Source organism: Bombina bombina, chromosome 8 (genome assembly GCF_027579735.1).
Source record: "Bombina bombina isolate aBomBom1 chromosome 8, aBomBom1.pri, whole genome shotgun sequence".
Lineage (NCBI taxonomy): Eukaryota > Metazoa > Chordata > Amphibia > Anura > Bombinatoridae > Bombina > Bombina bombina.
Genome location: NC_069506.1, coordinates 186,854,730 through 186,879,194, shown reverse-complemented (window position 1 = coordinate 186,879,194; position 24,465 = coordinate 186,854,730). Strand labels below are relative to the sequence as shown.

The window sequence follows — 24,465 nt, the reverse complement described above, 5'->3', positions numbered from 1 at the left end:
AACTATGCATGCTGAGACAATGTAACGGCGACCATTCAGATCTGTCTCAACAGATTGTGTTGTCGAGACTCGCTTTCCTGGTGGCTCTGTCCAGATCATCTGTTCCAAGGCGCATGCTTCTTGAGACTGTCCTGGGAGATTGTGACTATGGGGAGCCGTTTGGGGTGCCAAGAAGGCACAAGGTCTGTGGTCTCAGAAGTCCTCCCTTTTGATCAATATTTTGGAACTCTAGGCAATCTTCAAGGCCTTGAAGGCTTTGGCTCCTTCTGGGTTTGTCCCAGTTTCTCAGATTCCAATCGGACAATATAACCTTGGTTGCCTACATCAACCATCAGGGGGGAACGATAAGTTCCTTGGCGTTGAGAGAAGTATCTCAGATACTAGATTGGGCGGAGACTCACAGATGTACACTGTCTGCGATCCACATTCCTGGGTGTGGACAACTGGGAAGCGGACTTCCTCAGCAGGCAATCTTTTCACCCAGGGGAATGGTCTCTTCACTCTGAGGGGTTTGCAGAGAAATGCAGCGAGTGGGGGATGCCAGAGAGAGATCTCATGGCATCTCGCCTCAATACCAAGCTACCTAGATATGGGTTGAGGTTGAGGGATCCTAAGACGGAACTGATAGATGCCCTATCAGTACCATGGCGGTTCAGACTAATATCTTTTCCCTCCATTACCGCTTCTCCCTCGCGTGGTGGTTCGCATCAAGCAGGAGCGAGCATCCAGTGATTCTGATTGCTCTGTCGTGGCTGTGAAGGATGTGGTTTGTGGATCTGGTGGGGATGTCTTCATCTCCTCAGTGGAGGTTACCTTGTTGCAGAGATATGCTGATACAAGGTCCCTTCGTTCATTAAAATCTAGATTCTGAGGCTGACTGCGTGGAGATTGAATGCTTAGTCTTAGCCAAGAGAGTTTTCTGAGTGTGTTATCGACACTCTGGTTCAAGCTCGTAAGCCAGTTACACGTTGTATCTACCATAAAGTGTGGAGGACTTGTACTGGTGTGAAGAGTATGACTTTTCCTGGCATAAGGTTAAGGTTGCCAGAATTATAGCTTTTTTCCAGGACGGACTGGAGAAGGGCTTATCTGCTAGTTCCCTTAAGGGACAGATATCGGCCCTGTCGGTGTTACTGCACAAAAGATTGGCAGAGCTTCCGGGCGTGCAGTCTCTGGCTAGGATCAAACCTGTGTTTAGATCTGGGACTCCGCCTTGGAGCCTCAATCTTGTTAGTGTTTTGTAGCAGGCTCCATTTGAGCCTATGCATACTGTTGATATTAAATTGTTATCTTGGAAGGTTCTTTTTTTGTTGTTGGCTATTGCGTCTGCGCAGAGTATCTGAGATTTCTGCTTTGCAGTGTATCCCCCCTTATTTTTTCATGCTGATAAGGCGGTTTTAGGCACTAAATTCGGGTTCCTCCCTAAGGTGTTGTTGAATCGTAACATTAATCAAGAAATTGTTGTTCCTTTCTTGTGTCCTAATCTTCCTTCTGCGAAGGAACGTTTGCTTCACAATCTAGATGCGATTCGTGCCTTGAAGTTCTATCTTCCGTCTCCTAAGGAATTCAGACAATCTGCCTCTTTGTTTGTCATCTATGCGGGGAAGCGTAAGGGGCAGAAGGCTACTATGACTTGCCTATCTTTCTGGTTGAGGAGTGTCATCCGCTTAGCTTATGAGACAGCGAGACGACAGCCTCCTGAGAGGATAACGGCTCATTCCACTAGAGCGGTGGCTTCCTCTTGGACTTTTAAGAACAAAGCCTCAATGGATCAGATCTGTAAGGCGGCTACCTGGTCCTCCTTACACACTTTTTCTAAATATTACAAGTTTGATGTGTTTGCTTCGGCTGAAGCAGCTTTCGGGAGAAAAGTTTTGCAGGCTGTGGTGCCCTCAGAATTTTTCCGTTCCCTCCCATTCATTTAGTGCCCTCTGTAGCTTGGGTATAGTTTTCCCAACAGTAAGGAATGAAGTCTTGGACTCTCCCTGCCTTATGGAAGGCAAACATAATTTATGTTTTTGTTGGGCGGCTCCCTTTTTTATATTTCTTCTGGCACCTTTTTATACCCTGATGTTTCTTCTACTGTTCCTTGTTTCCTCGGCAGAATGACTGGGAGATAGGGGATGTGGGAGGGACGTCTTTACCAGGTGTTGGCCAGGTGTTGTATTTCCCAACAGTAAGGAATGAAATTGTGTACTCTCCCTACCAGGAAGGAAAGGGATTTATCTGGTAAGCATCAATTATGTTTTCCTCCTACAGCAGACCCTCTGAGCTATTGGGATGACCATAGCATTGTTTGGCCTGCCCTGACTACAATAGTTTAGGCGCTCCTCTTTTGTCTCCCCAACCACTGTGCAAACTGAGCGAGTGTTGTCATTAACTGGCAATATACTGAACCCTCAGTGCTCACACATCATCGCAGCTTATGGAACAAATGGGATTTCTCAAATTTAACATTCCAAACCTAGGTTACCCTGCTCTTTGCTTTGACACTTATTGATTTTAAATTGTTTTCCACTCTAGCTCCTGCCCTCCGGTGGTCATCATCTGTTAATGCCAAATCCTCAGGAAATTGCTGCCCGCTGTGTCCAATGGGCTCTAGGAAAACATTTGCCTTCCTCCTCCACTAGAGGTGTTTTTTTTTTTTTTTTATATACTGTCATGCCTACCTTCCTAGTTAGTAACTCTGCTGCTCCTGCTTTGTGGTGGTAATTATCTGTCAATGCCAAGTCCTCAGGGAGCCGCTGGCTGCTGTGTCCAAGGGGTTCTAGGCCCATGTTTGCCCTCCTCCACCCCTGAAGGTATATTTTTGAGGTTTATATACTGTCATGCCTACCTACCTAGTTAAGCAACTCTGCTGCTCCTGCTTTTCCTGCTCTGTTGTAGTAATCATTTGTCAATGCTTAGTCCTCAGGGAATTGCTGGCAGCTGTGTCCAAGGGGTTCTAGGCCCGTGTTTGCCCTCCTCCTCCCCTGAAGGTGTATTTTTGACGTTTATGTATGGTCAGGCCTACCTACCTAGTTCAGCAACTCTGATGCTCCTGCTCCTGCTCTTTGGTAGTTTCCTCTCTGTGCCAAATTCTTGGGAAACTGCTGTCCGCTATGCATTTTAGCCGATCGGAGCTAGTTCACCTGAACTCCACGTGTATGAGCGCAGTGTTATCTATATGACACACGTGAACGAACACCCTCTAGTGGTGAAAAACTGTCAAAATGCTCTGAGAGAAGAGACGGCCTTAAAAGGCTTAGAAATTGGCATATGAACCTCCTAGGATTAGCTTTCAACTAAGAATACCAAGAGAAAAAAGCAAAATTGGTGATAAAAGTAAATTGGAAAATTGTTTTAAAATTACATTCTCTATCTGAATTATGAAATTTTATTTTGGACTAGACTGTCCCTTTAAGGTAACCGGAGCTCTAGCGTCAATCGCAATTGCACTCGCGCAAAACAGCACGTGCCACTCCTAGTGTGCTCCAAAATAGATCCTGGGATAACTTGCACCAGTAGTTTCTTATTTTCTTTAAATCCAATATTTTTGTGTAATCTTCCAAACTGATGCCTAACAACTAGAGTTAGAAGACTGGAATAGACAGTAATATGAGCCACAGACTTGTGCGTATAGACACATACTAACAACTGTTATTTGATTAATTCATTACTATGTTCAGTTTTAAAGATTTTATATTCGGTTTGTATCTATCTTTTCAGTTTGCTGCCCAAAGTGGTGAAGACAGGCCTTTTATTCTTGCACACTTTCATGAATGGCTTGCTGGCGTTGGCTTGTGTATGTGTCGGATTCGTAAACTCCCAGTGGCTACTATATTCACAACACATGCCACGCTCTTGGGTCGGTACCTGTGCGCAGGAAGCGTGGACTTTTATAACAACCTACAAACGGTGAGTGAATTTGTGAAGTGATTCTTTGCTTTTGTGTTCGATATGATGCTTAAATTAATGATTTTTTTTATCCCTATAAAATTCCAGTGTAAGAATCTTATTCTGTAACAGGTGTTTTAATTTGTTCAGTATTAAAATTTACCAGATTTATATTTGCTTGCGATAGAGAATCCATAAAATATTCTAAACATTCTGTACAGCCATCATTTGTATCTACTCGGGTTCTATTGAAAGACTCCTGTTCCGTTCCCTTCCCCTCCCTCCCAAAAAATGTAGCTCTTCATTGGTTGAACAGGCTTGGGTAATTTTTTATTTTAGTAGAGATTTCTTGATTTTATTCTAATTGTGAAACTATAAAACCATTTTTTTTAATATATTCTTGGGTCCTGCAATACTCTTGAAGAGGGTTCTAGGTATTATAGGGATGTCTTATGCCACTTTATAGATCATTAGTTAGGCCTCATCTTGAGTATTGTGTGCAGTTCTGGAGGCCATATCTTCAGAAGGATATTAACAAACTTGAATCTGTGCAAAGGAGGGCTACCAAAATGGTACATGGTCTAAAAAATAAAACTTACCAGGATAGGCTCAATGACCTAAATATGTATAGCTTAGAGGAGAGAAGGGAAAGAGGTGATATGATAGCAACTTTCAAGTACATTAAAGGGTTTAGTAAAACTGAGGCTGTGGGTATTTTACATAAAATGGAAAATTCAAGAACAAGGGGTCATGAGCTCAAGCTAAAGGGTAGTAGATTCAGGAGTAATTTGAGGAAGCACTTCTTTACAGAAAGAGTGATTGATTTATGGAATAAACTTCCTCAAGAGGTAGTAGCAACAAACACTGTGGGGGACTTTAAAAATGCATGGGACAAGCATAGGGCTATCCTACGAACTAGATAAGTTTATACTGTTAGGTAAGGTGGGGCAGACTTGCTGGGCCTATGGCTCTTATCTGCCGTCAATATCTATGTTTCTATGTTTCTATGTCTTTTAAAGGGACAGAAAAGTCAAAATTAAATGTTTATGATTCAGACAGAGCATGCAATTGTAACCCCTTAAGGACCAACAATGTACAGGGTATGTTGTGGTCATTTAAACGTACAAAGAGAGACTCTATGATCTTAATATGTATAGTTTAGAGGATAGAAGGGAAAGAGGTGACATGATAGAAACCTTCAAATATATGAAGGGACTTAATAAAATAGAAGCTGAAAGCATTTTTCACAAAAAAAATAAATGCCAAAACAAGGGGTCACAATCTAAAGTTAGAGGGTAGCAGATTCAGGAGAAATTTGAGTAAGCATTTTTTTACAGAAAGGGTGGTGGATTCATGGAATAAACTTCCATTTGAAGTGGTAAACACAAAGACTGTAAAGGAATTTAAAAATGCCTGGGACATGCATAAGGCTATCCTAAGGAAAAAGTAACATGTAATATGGGTAGACTTAATGGGCCTTTTTGGTTCTTATCTACCGTCAAATTCTATGTTTCTATGTTAAATTTTTTTTGGCCTGTAATAGTGTGGGTCTCACCGCCAGCGTCAACGCAACACTATACAACCTTCCTCCCTCCTGTCCGAGGTCTCCCATGCTATAAAAAAGTAAGCCTCATTAAAAGACCAATTACGTACAGGGTACGTCGATGGTCATTAAGGGGTTAAACAACTTTTTAAATTTACTACTATTATCAAATTTACTTTGATGTTGGTATCCTTTGTTGACGAGTAAAGCTAGTAAAGAGCTTAGGAGTGTGCATGTGTCTTTAGTACTCTTATGGCAGCAGTGTTTGCAACAATATATAGCATTGCTAAAAACACATGCACACTCCTGAGCTCACCTAGGATTTCTCTTTTTAACAAAGGATACTATGGAAAACTAGGCAATATTTATAATAGAAGTAAATCTGTTTAAAATGTCATGCTATATCCAACCCATTACAGTTTTTAATTTTGACTGGACAGTCCTTTTTTACTTTTAAAGTGTAATTTAAAAAACCCCAACAACTTTCCAATATACTTTCATTATCCAGTTGTGCGCACTTTTTGAGGCACCAGCTCCTACTGATCATGTGTAAGAGTTCATAGTATATATGCGTATGAGTCTGACGGTCACATGACACGGTAGACAGAGAGGAAACTAATCAGAAAAAAACCCTGCTGCTCACTTGACATTCATAGTGTTATTGCATTAAAGGGACATTAAACCCAAAAATGTTCTTTCATGATTCAGATTGAAAATACAATTTTAAACAACATTCCTGTTTACTTCTATTATCTAATTTGCTTCATTCTTTAGATATCTTTTGTTAAAAAAATAGCAATACACATGGGTGAGCCAATCCCATGAAGCATCTATGTGCAGCCACCAATCAGAAGCAACTGAGCCTATCTAGATATGCTATGTAGATATGCTTTTCAGGAAAGAATATCAAGAGAATGAAGCAAATTAGATAATAGAAGTAAATTAGAAAGTTGTTTAAAATTGTATTCTCCATCTGAATCATGAAAGAAAAATTGGGTTTAATGTCCCTTTAACTTTTCATTTAGTTGTGATGTATCTTATAGATATTAAGCAAGGAAACTGCTTTTGGCAAGTTGTATTATGTTAAAGGGACAAGTCTACACCTTAGTCATCTTAAAGTCTTACCTTAGATTAAGCTGCAAATAACCTCCTGCACCAGGAAAGGTAAAAATATTTTAAAAAGGAATATTGTTTCTGGCCACTTTGAAATAGCTGCCAAGCTCCGCCCACTGATGACATCACAATCTGAGCTACATCTAGGCACTCTGCTGAATAGCATTGACAGTAGGGCTGGGCAATATGGGCAAAAAATTTTTTGCAATTGTGATTTTCTTATGAATGACTAACACCTTAATTTTTCAATAAAAAAATTATTTAAGACTACAGAATCTTAATGTACATTTTCCTCAATGTCCAATACACTCTGGGAGCATAAAAATACAAACGACGTGTGTGTGTATAGAGGTATTGCGGATCATGTCCGCTACACATTGATAAATGCAGACGGCATACGCTCTCTGCATTTATCATTGCACCAGCAGTTCTTGTGAACTAATGCTGCCACCTGCAGATTTGCGGCTAGCAGGGGGTGTCAATCAACCCGATCGTATTGGATCGCCAGAAACAGAGGGCATCAAGCTCCATACAGAGCTTGATAAATAGGCCCCATAGATTTTTTCTTTTTCTTTTTTGTTAAACATTTTATCTTGACTGATGATGAGCCCTGCTCCTGTGCAGGAATCAAATATAGGCATATAGCAGTAGTGGTGGAGGGCTGCTCCTTTCAGAAATGCTGTGCTTTGCTGATATCAAATACATTGTAGATTCAGCTAAAGAGACATGAAACCCAAAAAATTGTATTTCATGATTCAGATAGAGAATACAATTTTAAGCAACTTTCTAATTTACTTCTATTATCTAATCTGTTTCATTCTTGTGGTATCATTTGTTGAAGGAGCAGCAATGCACTAATGGTTTCTAACTGAACACATGAGTGACAAGTCAAAGGGATTCCCAGGCGCCAATAAACAAAGGCTAGGTGTGACGAGAGTACATTTAAAAGTTGATTTTAATAAACAATATTAAAATATACTAATAAAATTGATTCAATATTAAAATTGTTAAACAGGTTGTAACTTCTAATTCATGGATCCATGAAAATACAGTATATAAAAAAACAATACAAATGAATACAAAGATATGCTTAAATGGCCTGAGTGGGTTCAAAGGCTTGTGTAGATAAAAACCATAGGTGCTGTATAGAGCTGTGTATATAATAGATACAACAATGATAAAAAGAATAAAAAAAGCAATAACAGCGTGTGTCCGGATAAAGTGTCCTCAAAGTCCTGATACTGGTGTTCTAAATTTGATGAAAAAAAGTCCTGTGAATAAAGTCAGTTTAGTGTAGTATAACAAATCCAAAAAAATTGTATCCCAAAAGTAATTTATATCCAACGTATCCAAAAATGAATTTTTTTTAAAAAAAAAAAAATGAAACAAAAATGTGAAAAAAGGGGAAAAAATAATATTAATATAATATGAAAAAAATGTGCTTATAAACAAGAAAAAGTGCTTAGTACTAAAAACAAATATTGGTGAAGTCTTAAAATCCTAATCAAGAGGTGTAGAAACTTTCTTATCCCTGATTCTTCTTTATGAAGGTGTAGTGCACAAGACAAAAAACACTCATAAAAAAACAGGAAAATGCAAAAAATACCTGTGAAGAAAAAAATAAAGACAATGTGTGGCAAATTCTTAAATAATAACTCCAATAGAAAATAGGCTTACCAGTCAATGGTTTTTATCTACACAAGCCTTTGAACCCACTCAGGCCATTTAAGCATATCTTTGTATTCATTTGTATTGTTTTTTTATATACTGTATTTTCATGGATCCATGAATTAGAAGTTACAACCTGTTTAACATTTTTTATATTGAATCAATTTTATTAGTATATTTTAATATTGTTTATTAAAATCAACTTTTAAATGTACTCTCGTCACACCTAGCCTTTGTTTATTGGCGCCTGGGAATCCCTTTGACTTGTAGCTATATTTCCTTTGGTGGAATATATATATATATATATATATATATATATATATATATATATATATATATATATATATATATATATATATATATATATATATATATACAGCCACCAATCAACAGCTAGAACCTAGATTCTATACTTACTGCTCAGGAGCTTACCTAGATAAAACGTTCAGCAAAGTATAACAAGAGAAGGAAGCAAATTAAATAATAGAAGTAAATTGGAATGTTGTTTAAAATCGTATTCTCTATATAAATCATGGAAGAAACATTTTGGGTTTCATGTCCCTTTAACCCAGCAGCTAGCTAGCAGAGGGGACTGCAGTTTTAGCCTTTTTGGCAGCTGTGGGGTTAACTGCATCGGCTATGTATTTGAGCCATTTCCCAGAGAGCAGGAGATTGTGTGGGAGGTTCCATAATGATTAAATACCCTAAGTTTCAAACTGCAGATCATCCCTAGGGGGAAATATAAGTAAGTGGCTTTCCTCCTCTTCAGTCTCCTGCATGGGCTCTGCTTTTAGACTTCTATAGATTGATCGGCTGCTACTGAGATCACAAACGGAATTCGAAAGTAAAACAGCTATTTTACAAATGTGTGTTAAAAGCAACCACTAGATGGAGCTGGTTTGCAAGAAATCACATACAAATCAATGCAGTACAGCCACTTCTGAGGATTATTTTTTTTAGCAAAAAATCGCGAACTATCGCAGCAATTAATTGCGGTTTTAAATTGCATATGCGATTAATCGTGCAGCCTTAATTGACAGTCTGAATCCAACTAGTGAGCCTTTTGTAGTGTTGCCACCTTTTCCTAAAAAAAAAAAAATACCGGCCATGGGTGGACGGAGCCACAAAAGGTGTGGTCACAAAAAAGGCGGGGCCAAAAAAGAGGCAGATTCACTCAATGTAACATGCCCCTACATGTTAGATTGAGGGATAATACATGCTGCTCACTGACTGAGTATATGTATGTATATGTATGTATGTGTATGTGTGTGTATATATATATATATATGTATGTATGTATATATGTATGTATATGTATGTATATATATATATATATATATATATATATATATATGTATGTGTATATGTATATGTGTATGTATATATATACACATCAATTGGTGTGTATGCACTCCCACCGACTGTAGCAACTGCCAGGGTGCTTTGAAAGTAATTATAAAAGTTCATAAATGAAGCACTCACTGATCCATCAGCATCTGTGGCAAAAACATATATTAAAGTGTTTTTTTGCCACAGATGCTGATGGATCAGTGAGTGCTTCATTTATGAACTTTTATATATTTTATATATTACATTCTTTTAAAGTGAAAACTATTAACAAGCAATCAGTAAAAATGTTAATTACATGTCTACATTTTACACTAAGTTAGGCACTAACACACTGTTTAAGCCCCTGAACTGCCAGAGAGGGCTGCACTGTGCATATCTCCTTTACACAGCCATCTAGCAGGCAAGGGGTTAAACCGTTAGCTGAGACTTGTATTTGGCTAAAGAAATGCGACACAGCAAAGTATATCAGCTTACATCTCCCTCTCAGCAGGACTGGTAGGGAAGAAGACAGTTCCTTTCTGTCCGGGAGAAACTGAAAGTAAACACACTTCACTCCGTTGAGTCCGTTCTTCTCTCTATGCAGACCCCGCCCCCCATAACAACCAGAAACCTGTCAAATGTGAGAGGTTAGGTTACAGGGTAGGGGGCACTGTCTGCCCGCATACGAAGTGTGTGTGTGTGTGTTAGAAAGCATTGGGATTTGTATTTCCCAAGTGCCCTGCTGCTCTGCTTGATATAATGGGTAGCCAGACCCACTTGTTAGTACTAAAAATCTGCAACATAAAAAGTAAACTGCTTTTACATTGCCGGTATTTTACTTATGCCGGCACCGGCTGCTAATCGCTGGCTGGGTGGCAACCCTAGCCTTTTTGTGATTGGATACCATATGCAGCCATGATAGTTATGTCATACTGCATGATATAGAAAAGGTGGATTAAAGGTAAAGTATTATACCTATCACCTAGATTACGAGTTTTGCGTTCGTGTTTTAACGCTGAAAAAAATGGACATTTCAGCGTTAAAACAGCAACGCAGCAATTACTAGTCTTGTCGGAATAGCTGTACCGCAAGCCTTTTAGCCTGTAACGCAACGTCAGTCCCGCACTCAAAAAAATGACGTTTTCTCCTGTTAAGTGTAGTCAGTCCACGGGTCATCATTACTTATGGGATATTAACTCCTCCCCAACAGGAAGTGCAAGAGGATCACCCAAGCAGAGCTGCTATATAGCTCCTCCCCTCTACGTCACACCCAGTCATTCTCTTGCACCCAACTAATAGATAGGATGTGTGAGAGGACTGTGGTGATTAAACTTAGTTTTTTATATCTTCAATCAAAAGTTTGTTATTTTAAACGACACCGGAGTGTGTTGTTTCCTTCTCAGGCAGAATTTGAAGAAGAATCTACCTGAGTTTTTGTATATGATCTTAGCGGACGTAACTAAGATCCGTTTGATGTTCTCGGCCATTCTGAGGAGTAAGGTAACTTCAGATCAGGGGACAGCGGGCAGGTTCACCTGCAAAGAGGTATGTTGCAGTATATTATTTTCTAAGGAATGGAATTGACTTTGAAAATACTGCTAATACCGATATAATGTAAGTACAGCCTTAAATGCAGTAGTAGCAACTGGTATCAGGCTGACATGTATATATGTTAACACTTAAGTATTTCTGGGGAATGGCACTTCACTGGGAAAATACTGTATGCATATATCTTTTAGCCTAACTTGCAGTGGGAGCGACTAGCAGCAGGCTTTTCAAGACATTTCATATATTTGGTTTTAAACGTTTGCTGGCATGTTTAATCGTTTAATTATCTGAGGTACTTGGTGAAAATTGTTTTGGGCTTTATTTTCCACATGGCTGTCGTTGTTTTAAATTAAAACAGTTTACTGAGCTCCCCTCACTGTTGTAGTGTGAGTGGGAGGGGCCTATTTTGGCGCTTTTACTACGCATCAGAAATTCAGTCACAGTCTGTCTTTTTCTCCCTGCATGATCCAGGACGTCTCCACAGAGCTCAGGGGTCTTCAAAACTAGTTTTGAGGGAGGTAATCACTCACAGCAGACCTGTTAAACTGTGCTTGACTGTGATAAAAACGTTTATATTGTCAATTGTTATACGTTTTTTTCTGATATTAAGGGTTAATCATCCATTGCTAATGTGTGCAATCCTTTGCTAATTTTGGTTTATATAACTAATCCGGTTCATTGTTATTCAACTGTGACAGTTTTTGTGTGCTTCTTAAAGGCACAGTAACGTTTTTACATATTGCTTGTAAATTTAGTTGAAAAGTATTTCCAAGCTTGCTAGTTTGTTTAAACATGTCTGACTCATGTGCAATATGTTCAAAAGCCGAGGTGGAGCCCAATAGAAATTTATGTACTAATTGCATTGATGCTACTTTAAATAAAAGTCAATCTGTACATGTTAAGCAACATTCACCAGACAACGAGAGGGAAGTTATGCCGACTAACTTGCCTCACGTGTCAGTACCTGCATCTCCCGCTCAGGAGGTGCGTGATATTGTAACGCCAAGTACATCAGTGCGGCCATTACAAATCACTTTACAAGACATGGCTAATGTTATGACTGAAGTTTTGTCTAAATTGCCAGAACTTAGAGGTAAACGAGATCACTCTGGGATGAGAACAGAGTATACTGATAATGCTAGGGCCATGTCTGATACTGCGTCACAATATGCAGAGCATGAGGACGGAGAGCTTCATTCTGCGGGTGACGGATCTGATCCAAATAAATTTGGATTCAGACATTTCAAATTTTAAGTTTAAGCTGGAAAACCTCCGTGTGTTGCTAGGGGAGGTGTTAGCGGCTCTGAATGATTGTAACACAGTTGCAATCCCAGAGAAAATGTGTAGGTTGGATAAATATTTTGCGGTACCGACGAGTACTGACGTTTTTCCTATACCTAAGAGACTTACTGAAATTATTACTAAGGAGTGGGACAGACCCGGTGTGCCTTTCTCACCCCCTCCTATATTCAGAAAAATGTTTCCAATAGACGCCACCACACAGGACTTATGGCAAACGGTCCCTAAGGTGGAGGGAGCAGTTTCTACTTTAGCTAAGCGTACCATTATCCCGGTGGAGGATAGCTGTGCTTTTTCAGATCCAATGGATAAAAAGTTAGAGGGTTACCTTAAGAAAATGTTTGTTCAACAAGGTTTTATATTACAACCCCTTGCATGCATTGCGCCTGTCACGGCTGCGGCTGCATTTTGGTTTGAGTCTCTGGAAGACACCCTTGACTCAGCGACATTAGATGAAATTTCTCTTAAGCTTAAAACCCTTAAGCTAGCTAATTCATTTATTTCTGATGTCGTAGTACATTTAACTAAACTTACGGCTAAGAATTCCGGATTCGCCATTCAGGCACGCAGAGCGCTGTGGTTAAAATCCTGGTCAGCTGATGTAACTTCTAAATCGAAATTACTTAACATACCTTTCAAGGGGCAGACTTTATTCGGGCCCGGTTTGAAAGAAATTATCGCTGATATTACGGGAGGTAAAGGCCATGCCCTGCCTCAAGACAGAGCCAAACCTAGGGCTAGACAGTCTAATTTTCGTGCCTTTCGTAACTTCAAGGCAGGAGCAGCATCAACTTCCTCTGCTACAAAACAGGAAGGAGCTGTTGCTCGCTACAGACAAGGCTGGAAACCTAACCAGACCTGGAACAAGGGCAAGCAGGCCAGAAAACCTGCTGCTGCCCCTAAGACAGCATGAAGTGAGGGCCCCCGATCCGGAAGCGGATCTAGTGGGGGGCAGACTCTCTCTCTTCGCCCAGGCTTGGGCAAGAGATGTCCAGGATCCCTGGGCGTTGGAGATCATATCTCAGGGATATCTTCTGGACTTCAAAGCTTCTCCTCCACAAGGGAGATTTCACCTTTCAAGGTTGTCAACAAACCAGATAAAGAAAGAGGCGTTTCTACGCTGTGTACAAGACCTTTTACTAATGGGAGTGATCCACCCAGTTCCGCGGTCGGAACACGGACAAGGGTTTTACTCAAATCTGTTTGTGGTTCCCAAAAAAGAGGGAACCTTCAGACCAATATTGGATTTAAAGATCCTAAACAAATTCCTAAGAGTTCCATCGTTCAAGATGGAAACTATTCGGACAATCTTACCCATGATCCAAAGAGGTTAGTACATGACCACAGTGGATTTAAAGGATGCTTACCTTAACATACCGATTCACAGAGAACATTACCGGTATCTAAGGTTTGCCTTCCTAGACAGGCATTACCAGTTTGTAGCTCTTCCCTTCGGGTTGGCTACGGCTCCAAGAATCTTTACAAAGGTTCTGGGCTCTCTTCTGGCGGTACTAAGACCGCGAGGAATTTCGGTAGCTCCGTACCTAGACGACATTCTGATACAAGCGTCAAGCTTTCAAACTGCCAAGTCTCATACAGAGTTAGTACTGGCTTTTCTAAGGTCGCATGGGTGGAAAGTGAACGAGGAGAAGAGTTCTCTCTTACCACTCACAAGAGTTCCCTTCTTGGGGACTCTTATAGATTCTGTAGAAATGAAAATTTACCTGACAGAGGACAGGTTAACAAAGCTTCTAAATGCTTGCTGTGTCCTTCATTCCATTCAACACCCGTCAGTGGCTCAATGCATGGAGGTAATCGGCTTAATGGTAGCGGCAATGGACATAGTTCCTTTTGCACGCCTGCACCTCAGACCGCTGCAATTGTGCATGCTAAGTCAGTGGAATGGGGATTACTCAGATTTGTCCCCTACGCTGAATCTGGATCAGGAGACCAGAGATTCTCTTCTATGGTGGCTTTCTCGGCCGCATCTGTCCAGGGGGATGCCCTTCAGCAGACCAGACTGGACAATTGTAACTACAGACGCCAGCCTTCTAGGTTGGGGCGCTGTCTGGAATTCCCTGAAGGCTCAGGGATCATGGACTCAGGAGGAGAGTCTCCTTCCAATAAACATTCTGGAATTGAGAGCAGTTCTCAATGCCCTACTGGCTTGGCCTCAGTTAGCAACTCTGAGGTTTATCAGGTTTCAGTCGGACAACGTCACGACTGTGGCTTACATCAACCATCAGGGAGGGACAAGAAGTTCCCTAGCGATGATGGAAGTATCAAAGATAATTCGCTGGGCAGAGTCTCACTCTTGCCACCTGTCAGCGATCCACATCCCAGGAGTGGACAACTGGGAGGCGGATTTCCTAAGTCGCCAGACTTTTCATCCGGGGGAGTGGGAACTTCATCCGGAGGTCTTTGCCCAAATACTTCGACGTTGGGGCAAACCAGATATGGATCTCATGGCGTCTCGCCAGAACGCCAAGCTTCCTCGTTACGGGTCCAGGTCCAGGGACCCGGGAGCGGTCCTGATAGATGCCTTGACAGCACCTTGGACCTTCAGGATGGCTTATGTGTTTCCACCATTCCCGATGCTTCCTCGTTTGATTGCAAGGATCAAACAGGAGAAAGCATCAGTGATTCTAATAGCGCCTGCATGGCCACGCAGAACCTGGTATGCAGATCTAGTGGACATGTCATCCTGTCCACCTTGGTCTCTGCCTCTGAGACAGGACCTTCTAATTCAGGGTCCTTTCAAACATCAAAACCTAATTTCTCTGAAGCTGACTGCATGGAAATTGAACGCTTAATTTTATCAAAGCGTGGATTTCAGAGCCAGTAATTGATACCTTAATACAGGCTAGGAAACCTGTTACCAGGAAAATTTACCATAAGATATGGCGTAAATATTTACACTGGTGCGAATCCAAGGGTTACTCATGGAGTAAGGTTAGGATTCCTAGGATATTGTCTTTTCTACAAGAAGCTTTAGAAAAGGGTTTATCTGCTAGTTCGTTAAAGGGACAGATCTCAGCTCTGTCCATCCTTTTACACAAGCGTCTGTCAGAAGTTCCAGACGTTCAGGCTTTTTGTCAGGCTTTGGCCAGGATTAAGCCTGTGTTTAAATCTGTTGCTCCGCCGTGGAGCTTAAACTTAGTTCTTAACGTTTTACAGGGTGTTCCGTTTGAACCCCTTCACTCCATTGATATCAAGCTGTTATCTTGGAAAGTTCTGTTTTTAATGGCTATTTCTTCGGCTCGTAGAGTCTCTGAATTATCAACCTTACATTGTGATTCTCCGTATCTGATTTTTCATTCAGATAAGGTAGTTCTGCGTACTAAACCTGGGTTCTTACCTAAGGTAGTCACTAACAAGAATATCAATCAAGAGATTGTTGTTCCATCATTGTGTCCTAACCCTTCCTCAAAGAAGGAACAAATTCTGCACAATCTAGATGTAGTCCGTGCCCTGAAATTTTATTTACAGGCAACTAAAGATTTTCGACAAACTTCTTCCCTGTTTGTCGTTTATTCTGGACAGAGGAGAGGTCAAAAAGCATCTGCTACCTCTCTATCCTTTTGGCTTCGTAGCATAATACGTTTAGCCTATGAGACTGCTGGACAGCAACCTCCTGAAAGGATTACAGCTCATTCTACTAGAGCTGTGGCTTCCACTTGGGCCTTTAAGAATGAGGCCTCTGTTGAACAGATTTGCAAGGCTGCAACTTGGTCTTCTCTTCATACTTTTTCCAAATTTTACAAATTTGACACTTTTGCTTCTTCGGAGGCTGTTTTTGGGAGAAAGGTTCTTCAGGCAGTGGTTCCTTCCGTATAGAGATCCTGCCTGTCCCTCCCGTCATCCGTGTACTTAGCTTTGGTATTGGGTATCCCATAAGTAATGATGACCCGTGGACTGACTACACTTAACAGGAGAAAACATAATTTATGCTTACCTGATAAATTCCTTTCTCCTGTAGTGTAGTCAGTCCACGGCCCGCCCTGTTTTTTAAGGCAGGTCTAAATTTTTTAATTATACTCCAGTCACCACTGCACCCTATAGTTTCTCCTTTCTCGTTTGGTTCCTGGTCGAATGACTGGGTGTGACGTAGAGGGGAGGAGCTATATAGCAGCTCTGCTTGGGTGATCCTCTTGCACTTCCTGTTGGGGAGGAGTTAATATCCCATAAGTAATGATGACCCGTGGACTGACTACACTACAGGAGAAAGGAATTTATCAGGTAAGCATAAATTATGTTTTTGCATGGGATTTTCATAGCGCTGCCATTACAAGTTTTGCGGTGAGGCTAAAAAGCTTGCGTTACAGCCTATACCGACACCATCCGTTTCGCAATCTGAGACCAGTAGTTATGAGTTTTACACAACCAAACTGTTGCACAAAACTCATAACTAAACTGTTACAAAGTACACTAACACCCATAAACTACCTATTAACCCCTAAACCGAGGCCCTCCCGCATCACAAACACTATATTGGTTCTTAACCCCTATTCCTCCGCACCACAACATCGCCCACACTATAATTAATAAAGATATTAACCCCTTTTACGCCGCTCCCTGACATCGCCGCCACTAAATAAAGTTATTAACCCCTAAACTTCTGGCCTCCCACATCACTACCAATTAATAAACCTATTAACCCCTAAACCGCCAGCCCCCCACATCGCCAAAAACGAAACTATTAACCCCTTAACCTAACAACCCCCTAACTTTAAATAAAAATTACAAGATCCCTATCTTAAAATAAATAAACTTACCTGGGTAATTAAAAAAAACAAACAACTAAATTGAATTTATACATTAAACTATCATTACTATTATACTAAAATTAAAATAACTGCAAATTTAAAATAATTTAAATTACACATTAAAAAAACCTAACCCTACTAAAAAAATTAAATCTACAATTACGAAAAATAAAACGAAATTATCCATTTATTTTGGTGGCGGCGATGTCGGGAGTGGCAGAATAGGGGTGTTTAGACGTGGGGTTTATGTTAGGGTGTTAAGTTTAAACGTAACTTTTTTTTTTTCTCTCCATAGACATCAATGGGGTTGCGTTACGGAGCTTTTCAATCCGCAATCGCAGGTGTTAGGTTTTTTTCTAACACTTTCTCCCCATTGATGTCTATGGGGAAAGCGTGCACAAGCATATCAAAGCAGCGCTTGTATTTTGTGCGGTATGGAGCTCATCGCAACCATATCGCATGCACAATGCGGCTTTTTCAAAACTCGTAATAGCAGCGCTATGGAGGGTGAAATAACGCAACTTTTGTTGCGTTTGTTTCGCACCCTTTATAGTGCAAAACTTGAAATCTAGGTGATTGTGAGGTAGATAAATCTGTACTACTTTATTCAGGGTCAAATTTGCACATTTATTCTAGGTTTAATGCCATGTGCAATTCTGCTTAATTAGTATTAAACTTTTATGTATTTTTTTTTTCTTTATTTTCGTGCCAGTAGGGTTTTAAAAAAGACTTTTCCAGTCACCGCTGTTTCAGGTCCGTTGGTGCCTAAGCAACTTGCTTTATTTTTGTGTGGATTGAGCCAAAGAGCTTGTTGTCCAGTTTGCTTATTCTTCACAAACTAGCTATGGCTAATTCAGTCATTCTTTGGCAATACTTTTTGATATACTGGTTTTGACCACTACAACTTTTTTAAATCCATCGTCATTGGTCTCAGCCTGGACTGGTGATAATTGATCAACATTCTTTTTACATATGTTTTATTTGTTCCTCCGAATCATCTGTTCTCAGATATTACTGAATGTTATCTTCCCCAGGACCATTAAAGTATCTTTACTACCACTCCTAGGGACAAAGCTGCTCATCCTCCACCCACTGAGGTTCTCTTGTCAGATTCCTTGAGGCCTTCATGGCTTTTTTTTTTTTTTTTTAATGTGCTTCAGGATGTTTTACATCTGGGAGACTTCTTCAACTTTCATACCTTTAAACAAATAGGGTATATATGAAAGACAAATGAAAATCATAATTCAACTTTACTTGGTTCTCTTGGTATCCTTGCTTAAAAAGTAAACCTAAATAGGCTCAGCAGCAGCAATGAACTACTTGGAGCTAGCTGGCGACTGGTGGCTATGCATATGGCTGTTGTCATTGGGTCACCAGTTCTGTTCAGCTGGGTTCCAATATTGCATTGCTGCTTTAGGGCCAACTTTAACGTCTGCAAATTTGTTAAGCACATAGTTAAAAACACATTTTATATGCAAGCAATAATGAAATGCTCTAGCACTTTTATGTCCCTTAAATCAGTGTTTGACTGGTGTGCAAAGTTTTCTTACTTCAAGATGGTTACTGGTGGTACTGGTATTTATTTCATGTCTTCAAAACCTTGATAAGTGTGTAATTGCTCTATTTTCCACATAATTTTAGCCTTCTCATATTCATAGTGCTTTTTTTTTCCATTTAAAAAAGCTTTATTAGGTTATCACGAAAAACAGTACATAAAACACATGTGTACTAAAATGCCAAAACAGTAGATGTTACAAAGTAATTATTCTCAAATGTTCCATATTCTCTCACAACGTGAGGGAGCTAAAACCTAAGGAGTTGTTATCCAGTCTCTTATGGGTATTATATTCGTGGGTACCAAATGTCCAGTATTTCTTATCCACCTGCCCACATTGCATATTTCTGATTTTTAGTAATTTCTCCCAAGTTGTTTTTCATGTAGTAATTTGAGATCTCTTGTACACAATCTATAACATTTTAACAGTTGTGATCAACATATCTTAGGTGTAATATCACACACCCTAATAAACTTAAATTCTCATAGTGCTTTTACTTTGAATTAATTATGCACTGGAGAAGCTTGGAAGATAAATGTCTCTATAGTAATGCCTTTTTTTTCTTCTTAAACGGGAAGAGTCCACAGCTGCATTCATTACTTTTGGGAATTCAGAACCTGGCCACCAGGAGGAGGCAAAGACACCGCAGCCAAAGGCTTCAAATACATCCCCCATTTCCTTCATCCCCCCAGTCATTCTTTGCCTTTCTTCACAAGAGATTGGCAGAGAAGTGGCAGAATTTCGAGAGAGTCTCTTATGGAAGGTAGTACTCTTCGAAATGGGACTGGAGTTTTTAGTAATCCTGTCAGCCTCTCAGTGAGAGCATGGATGAAGGTTAGATTCCGGAGATGCAGGGAGAGTCTTTCTGCGAAACCATCCCAATTTATATTAACAGCTCCTTGGCAATCAGCATTGACGAGTTTCGCTGCCTGCCCTTTTTCACTCAAGTCCATGTCAGAAGCGAGGCTACTATCTGTCACACTTAAAGGGCCGTGTTCCTGTTCCACGGCGCGGATTCTGGTAAGATTGTTTCATTTTATTTCATTATGTGAATGTAATGGTAACGAGAGAAGGTAGGGTCCCAGTGGGACTCCTTTTATCTTAAAATAGGAATCATGGGTTAATATCTCCTGAGGGGGGTTATGAACAGAGGGGACTTTAATCATGTTTGTTATGGGGTTCTATCTACTAATGCGTAGTAATACTTTGGCTCATGGCTTTTTGGAACATAACGGCCTTATCAATTGGCGCAATCTCTTTAGATTTGCGTGCTCTTTTTGTGACTGGCACGGTGCACCTCGTGACTGGTTGCGTTTTGTATTTCACTTCCGTATGCTGACTGTGTGGCAACAGTCTGCTTGTTGGTTGTCTTGTTCACAGGAGGTGGTGAGTGCCCCAGCCATTGGGTGTGTAAAAAGGGTGTCAGTTAGTGTTTATCATTTTTGTAATCCCAAATTATGTAGGATTCTGATTTTTTTTTTTTTTTTTGACACGGATGACTCCGATGCGGAGAATGCGTCTTGTGATGCATATGAAATGGCCCGGGTTATCCATGCCCATCAGTTTTATGTTTTGCTTGCCGTTCTAAAATACTCTTCTCTCGACTCTGGGACCTTAGAGTGCGTTGAGCCATCCGCCCCCAGAGGATTCTATGTCTGGTGAGGCGCGTGCCCCAGAACCTTCCTTTGCTACGCAAGCAGGTGTCCCTATGGCCTTTACTCCTTATCCGGAAGGTGGCTTGTTTCCTCCAGAGGTTAGGGCACGGTTCCGCATGGCCATATCTATGGTGCTGGCTCACTTATATCTTCCAAGTGAAATATTTTTAAGGTACTGTCAGTGTTCTGTCAACCAGGGCCCGTCGGGCTTGGGATCGCCTGATTCAGTTCGGCCTTCTGAAGAAGCGCCGGCCTCTGAGGCTTCAGGGGCCCCATCCTCAGGGGCGGGGGATAATTTTGCCTTCCTTTATAGGCTGGCACGTCTTCGTGTTCTACTAAGGCATGTGTTGGCGGTGCTGGAGGATTCCAGTCATAGTGGGTTGATGATCCGAGGCCAGATGGCAAGCTGGGTTAGACGTTTTAGGGATGAAGCTTATCTCCTTGACGTCTGTTTTTTCTGTTTATTCGGTTCCAGTTCTGAGCTTGGGTGAATGGGGCCTCAGATCGACTGGTCCTGTTGGCATACCTATCACCTTGGCGTTCACCCCGCGGGTGCTGCACTTACCTTTATTTTGTTTTGGATGGATGTATTTGATTTGTTTTTAATAAGCTCACGTCTGATATAATTCCCGTTTGGGAACGTTTTTTCTCTGGAACTGATAACATGGGAGCTTCTTTGGGAAGTTGCACACTTTTGGTAGGAATAAAGTTATGTTCTAATTCCTATATCGAACCTTCAGGTTGTTTGTGTGTTCTTGGACCTTAGACAGTTTTGGAGTGTCCTTGTACTGGCTGGGCACTATCTGCTGTTCCTTGGGTTCATGTCACCCTTATGGTGCTGATTATCCTGTCGGATTCTGAATGTCACTTGGCCTATTGATATGGACTCCGGGCTCGGATCCTACTACGAAGTATGGGCCCTAGTGCGTAGATCCAACGCTTCTGAAAGAAAGTTTGGGAGTTCCGATATATGTTGGCCTTTTTATGGGCCTCCGGCCACTCCACCCTGAATGTGTCTGATCTCGAAAGCTAAGCAGGGTTGGGCTTGGTTAGTACTTGCATGGAATACCAGGTGCTCCAAATTTGCTTGATTTACGTTACCGACTTTTTCAAGACGTCTGGGTTCCTAAGGGTCCCTGGGGACTTGGAACCATAGTTTTCCACTCCTGTAGAGTTTGGAGATGTAAATGACCTCCGGAGGTCTGGTATTCGGGGTAATGGGCAATTTACGTCTCTTCACTTGCGGTATCTGCTGGATGTCGACTCCTTTTTTTTTTTTTTTTTTTTTTTTTTTTTTTTTTTTAGCCTAGTCTCATTCCTTTTGCGGTGGCAGAGTTTTCCTTCCCGCTTGGATCATCTGTTCTGGAAATGCGGAGCATGTCCTTCTTCTTCCTTTTTTTCAAAGCTTTTTGTTTAAACCAGTACCTGGAGTGCAGGGGTCTCCCTGCCTTTTCTGCCAGGAGCTGCGAGGCTCCCATTGTTATTCCTGTTGCAGGGATTTCGGGAGACTGTCGGCTTCTCAATCTAAGAACTGCCCCTTGTCATACCAGGGTCCTTAGACTCGTGGGTGCTATCCTTCGACCTTGCAGATCTAGCCTTATGGGCTTGAGGGTAGGAGGTCCGAGGTCAGTCAGACTTTTGCCTTTCTGGGGTCAGGGAAATGTCCTTCTTCTTCGGCCTGTCTACAGAGGATAGCTTTGCGATCCAAGGGGGTACTGGTTGCCCATTTCTTCAACTGGTCAGGAGTTTTTTCAAACTCTTGGGTTTGAGGCTGTTGCTAGGTAATCTACGTCTATGGACTTAAGATGATGGAGGGCTCTGTCTTGGGTGCACTCCTACTATGGGAGGCAGCTGATAGATTCCTCAGGAAGTTAGATCTTTCGATCAGTTCTGTTTTTTGAGGACTCTGGCTTAGGACCATGTCTCTTGCCTGGAACGGGCAGGGATGGTTCTGCTTAACCGTTGGATTTGGTTCCCCCGTTTGTACCTTTTTGAGGGCAGGGTTTTCTGACTCTCATGGGAGATTACCGTCTGCCTGAGACTTAAGTTTGAGGACTCTCTGACGGGTCCCTACTTGTCTTCTGGGACATCTGTGCTTTCTTGTAGACTCTAGTTGTCGTTTCAACTGGGCTGGCGATATTGACCAAAGGGTCTCGCCCATATTGGTAGGGTGGTCACTGTTGCTTTGCTCCCTTTTCTTCTCACCTAGGGTGGGGGATGGTTTCTTGCGTGTTCTCCTTGACTTGGAAGTACCTCAGTATCTGAAGGCCCGTGGGTCCTTGGGTTTCTCGTCTCGTAGGATTTTTTTTCCCCTTCCTGGCGTACTCAGAATCACGAAACTGGATTCTAGTATTAAGATGCTGGGGTCTGAGTGCTTTTCTTCCCTGGGAGAGTGTTCCTTCTTCTGGAAGGCTGCAGTGTAGGGGTTTTTGGACCCAAGCACCAAGTTCCGGTCATGGCTCATGCCAGTTTTAGTAGCAGTCAGAGTTCTACTCTGGGTTTTTGATTCCTTGTAGATCCATCCTTTTCTTTTTTTCTTCCAATGGTCTGGGACTCTTGTATTAGGTCTGTAACTTGCCTTTGGGCTGGGACCGTTATACTGGAGGGAAGTTCGGGGATTGGTCTGCTCTGTGCAGTGTTGACCATTTTACTACCATTGAGTTTGTCCTCCACTTCAGTGGGGGGACTCTTGGTGCTCATCTCTTTACTGGTGGTGTCTGCTGCTGGGATGGGATGCTCCTTGGGGCCCGGAAATTTCTGGTCGGGATCTGTTGTCGGGATTTATCAGCGCTTTTTGGTGAAAAGAGTTCCACGATGGCTTAGGGTCAGCTTTGCTGCCTGGAGATTGGTCATTGCGAGTTCTTGTTTACAGGTGGCTCTGTGTTCTCTTGGAGAGCTCTTCTTCTTCTTCTTCTTCTTCTTCTTCTTCTTTTTTTTTTTTTTTTTAAACTGTTAGGACAGTTATCCTGTGTCTGCTTGTCTAACCTGATGGGTTTTGACTTGGCTATGATGCAATAGAGAACTTGCGGTTTTCTGGAACACCATATGGGGTATGGTGCTGTGTCAGGGATATGAGGATGGCCTTCTGGTCATCCTAGTGATGTATTTTTCTGGTCATTGTCCTTCTAGGGAGTTCGTCTCCCTGGGCAGTGGTCCTGTGGCAACCTTTGGTTGCTCTAAGTTGGATTTGAGCCTGTGTTAGTTGGTCCTTTTGGATCTCCTATGGGGTCCTCTTTTCTCCCCCCTCAGAGGCCTTTGTGCTCAGCAGACTTTGGGTCTGAGTGGTCTCTAGCACGGCTTTGCAGGTTATGTAATTGATGAGCAAGTTACCTGGGCTTCTGGTTTTTCCCTTGTCGTTTAGAGTTTTTGTAGGGTGTCGGGTAATTTCAGGCTGTGGTGCCTTTCGAAGGGGCTGCATTTTTGTACCCGCCCTTTTTTTGCATTCAGTGTCCTCTAGCTTGGGTATTGTTTCCCAAAAGTAATGAATGCAGCTGTGCACTCTTCCCATTTAAGAAGAAAAACATAAATTTATGCTTACCTGATAATTTTTCTTTTCTTCTGACGGGAAGAGTCCACAGCTCCCGCCCGCATTTTATCTGAGGCAGCAGTACATTTTCTGTTCTTCTGGCACCTTTTTCACCCTGATATTTCTCCTATTGTTCCTTGTTCCCTTGGCAGAATGACTGGGGGATGAGGGAAGTTGGGGAGGTATTTGAAGGCTTTTGGCTGGGGTTTGTCTGCCTCCATGCTTACCTGATAATTTTTCTTTTCTTCTGACGGGAAGAGTCCACAGCTCCCGCCCGCATTTTATCTGAGGCAGCAGTACATTTTCTGTTCTTCTGGCACCTTTTTCACCCTGATATTTCTCCTATTGTTCCTTGTTCCCTTGGCAGAATGACTGGGGGATGAGGGAAGTTGGGGAGGTATTTGAAGGCTTTTGGCTGGGGTTTGTCTGCCTCCTGGTGGCCAGGTTCTAAATTCCCAAAAGTAATGAATGCAGCTGACTCTTCCCGTCAGAAGCAAAGAAAATGATCAGGTAAGCATAATTTTGTTTTTTGGAGCCTAAGTCTGATCTGTTATATGAATGTGAGTAGTCCTTCATGTATTCTCTG

General features: G+C 41.6%; 1 protein-coding gene across 1 annotated transcript in view; it reads left to right on the top strand.

Annotated features, from left to right (window-relative positions):
* Positions 1 to 24,465, top strand: part of GYS1 (glycogen synthase 1) — a 143,310-nt gene that overhangs the window by 42,485 nt on the left and 76,360 nt on the right. Inside the window, 1 exon segment of the mRNA XM_053690787.1 lies at positions 3,709 to 3,897. Within this exon segment, the coding sequence (XP_053546762.1) occupies positions 3,709 to 3,897 (189 nt within the window).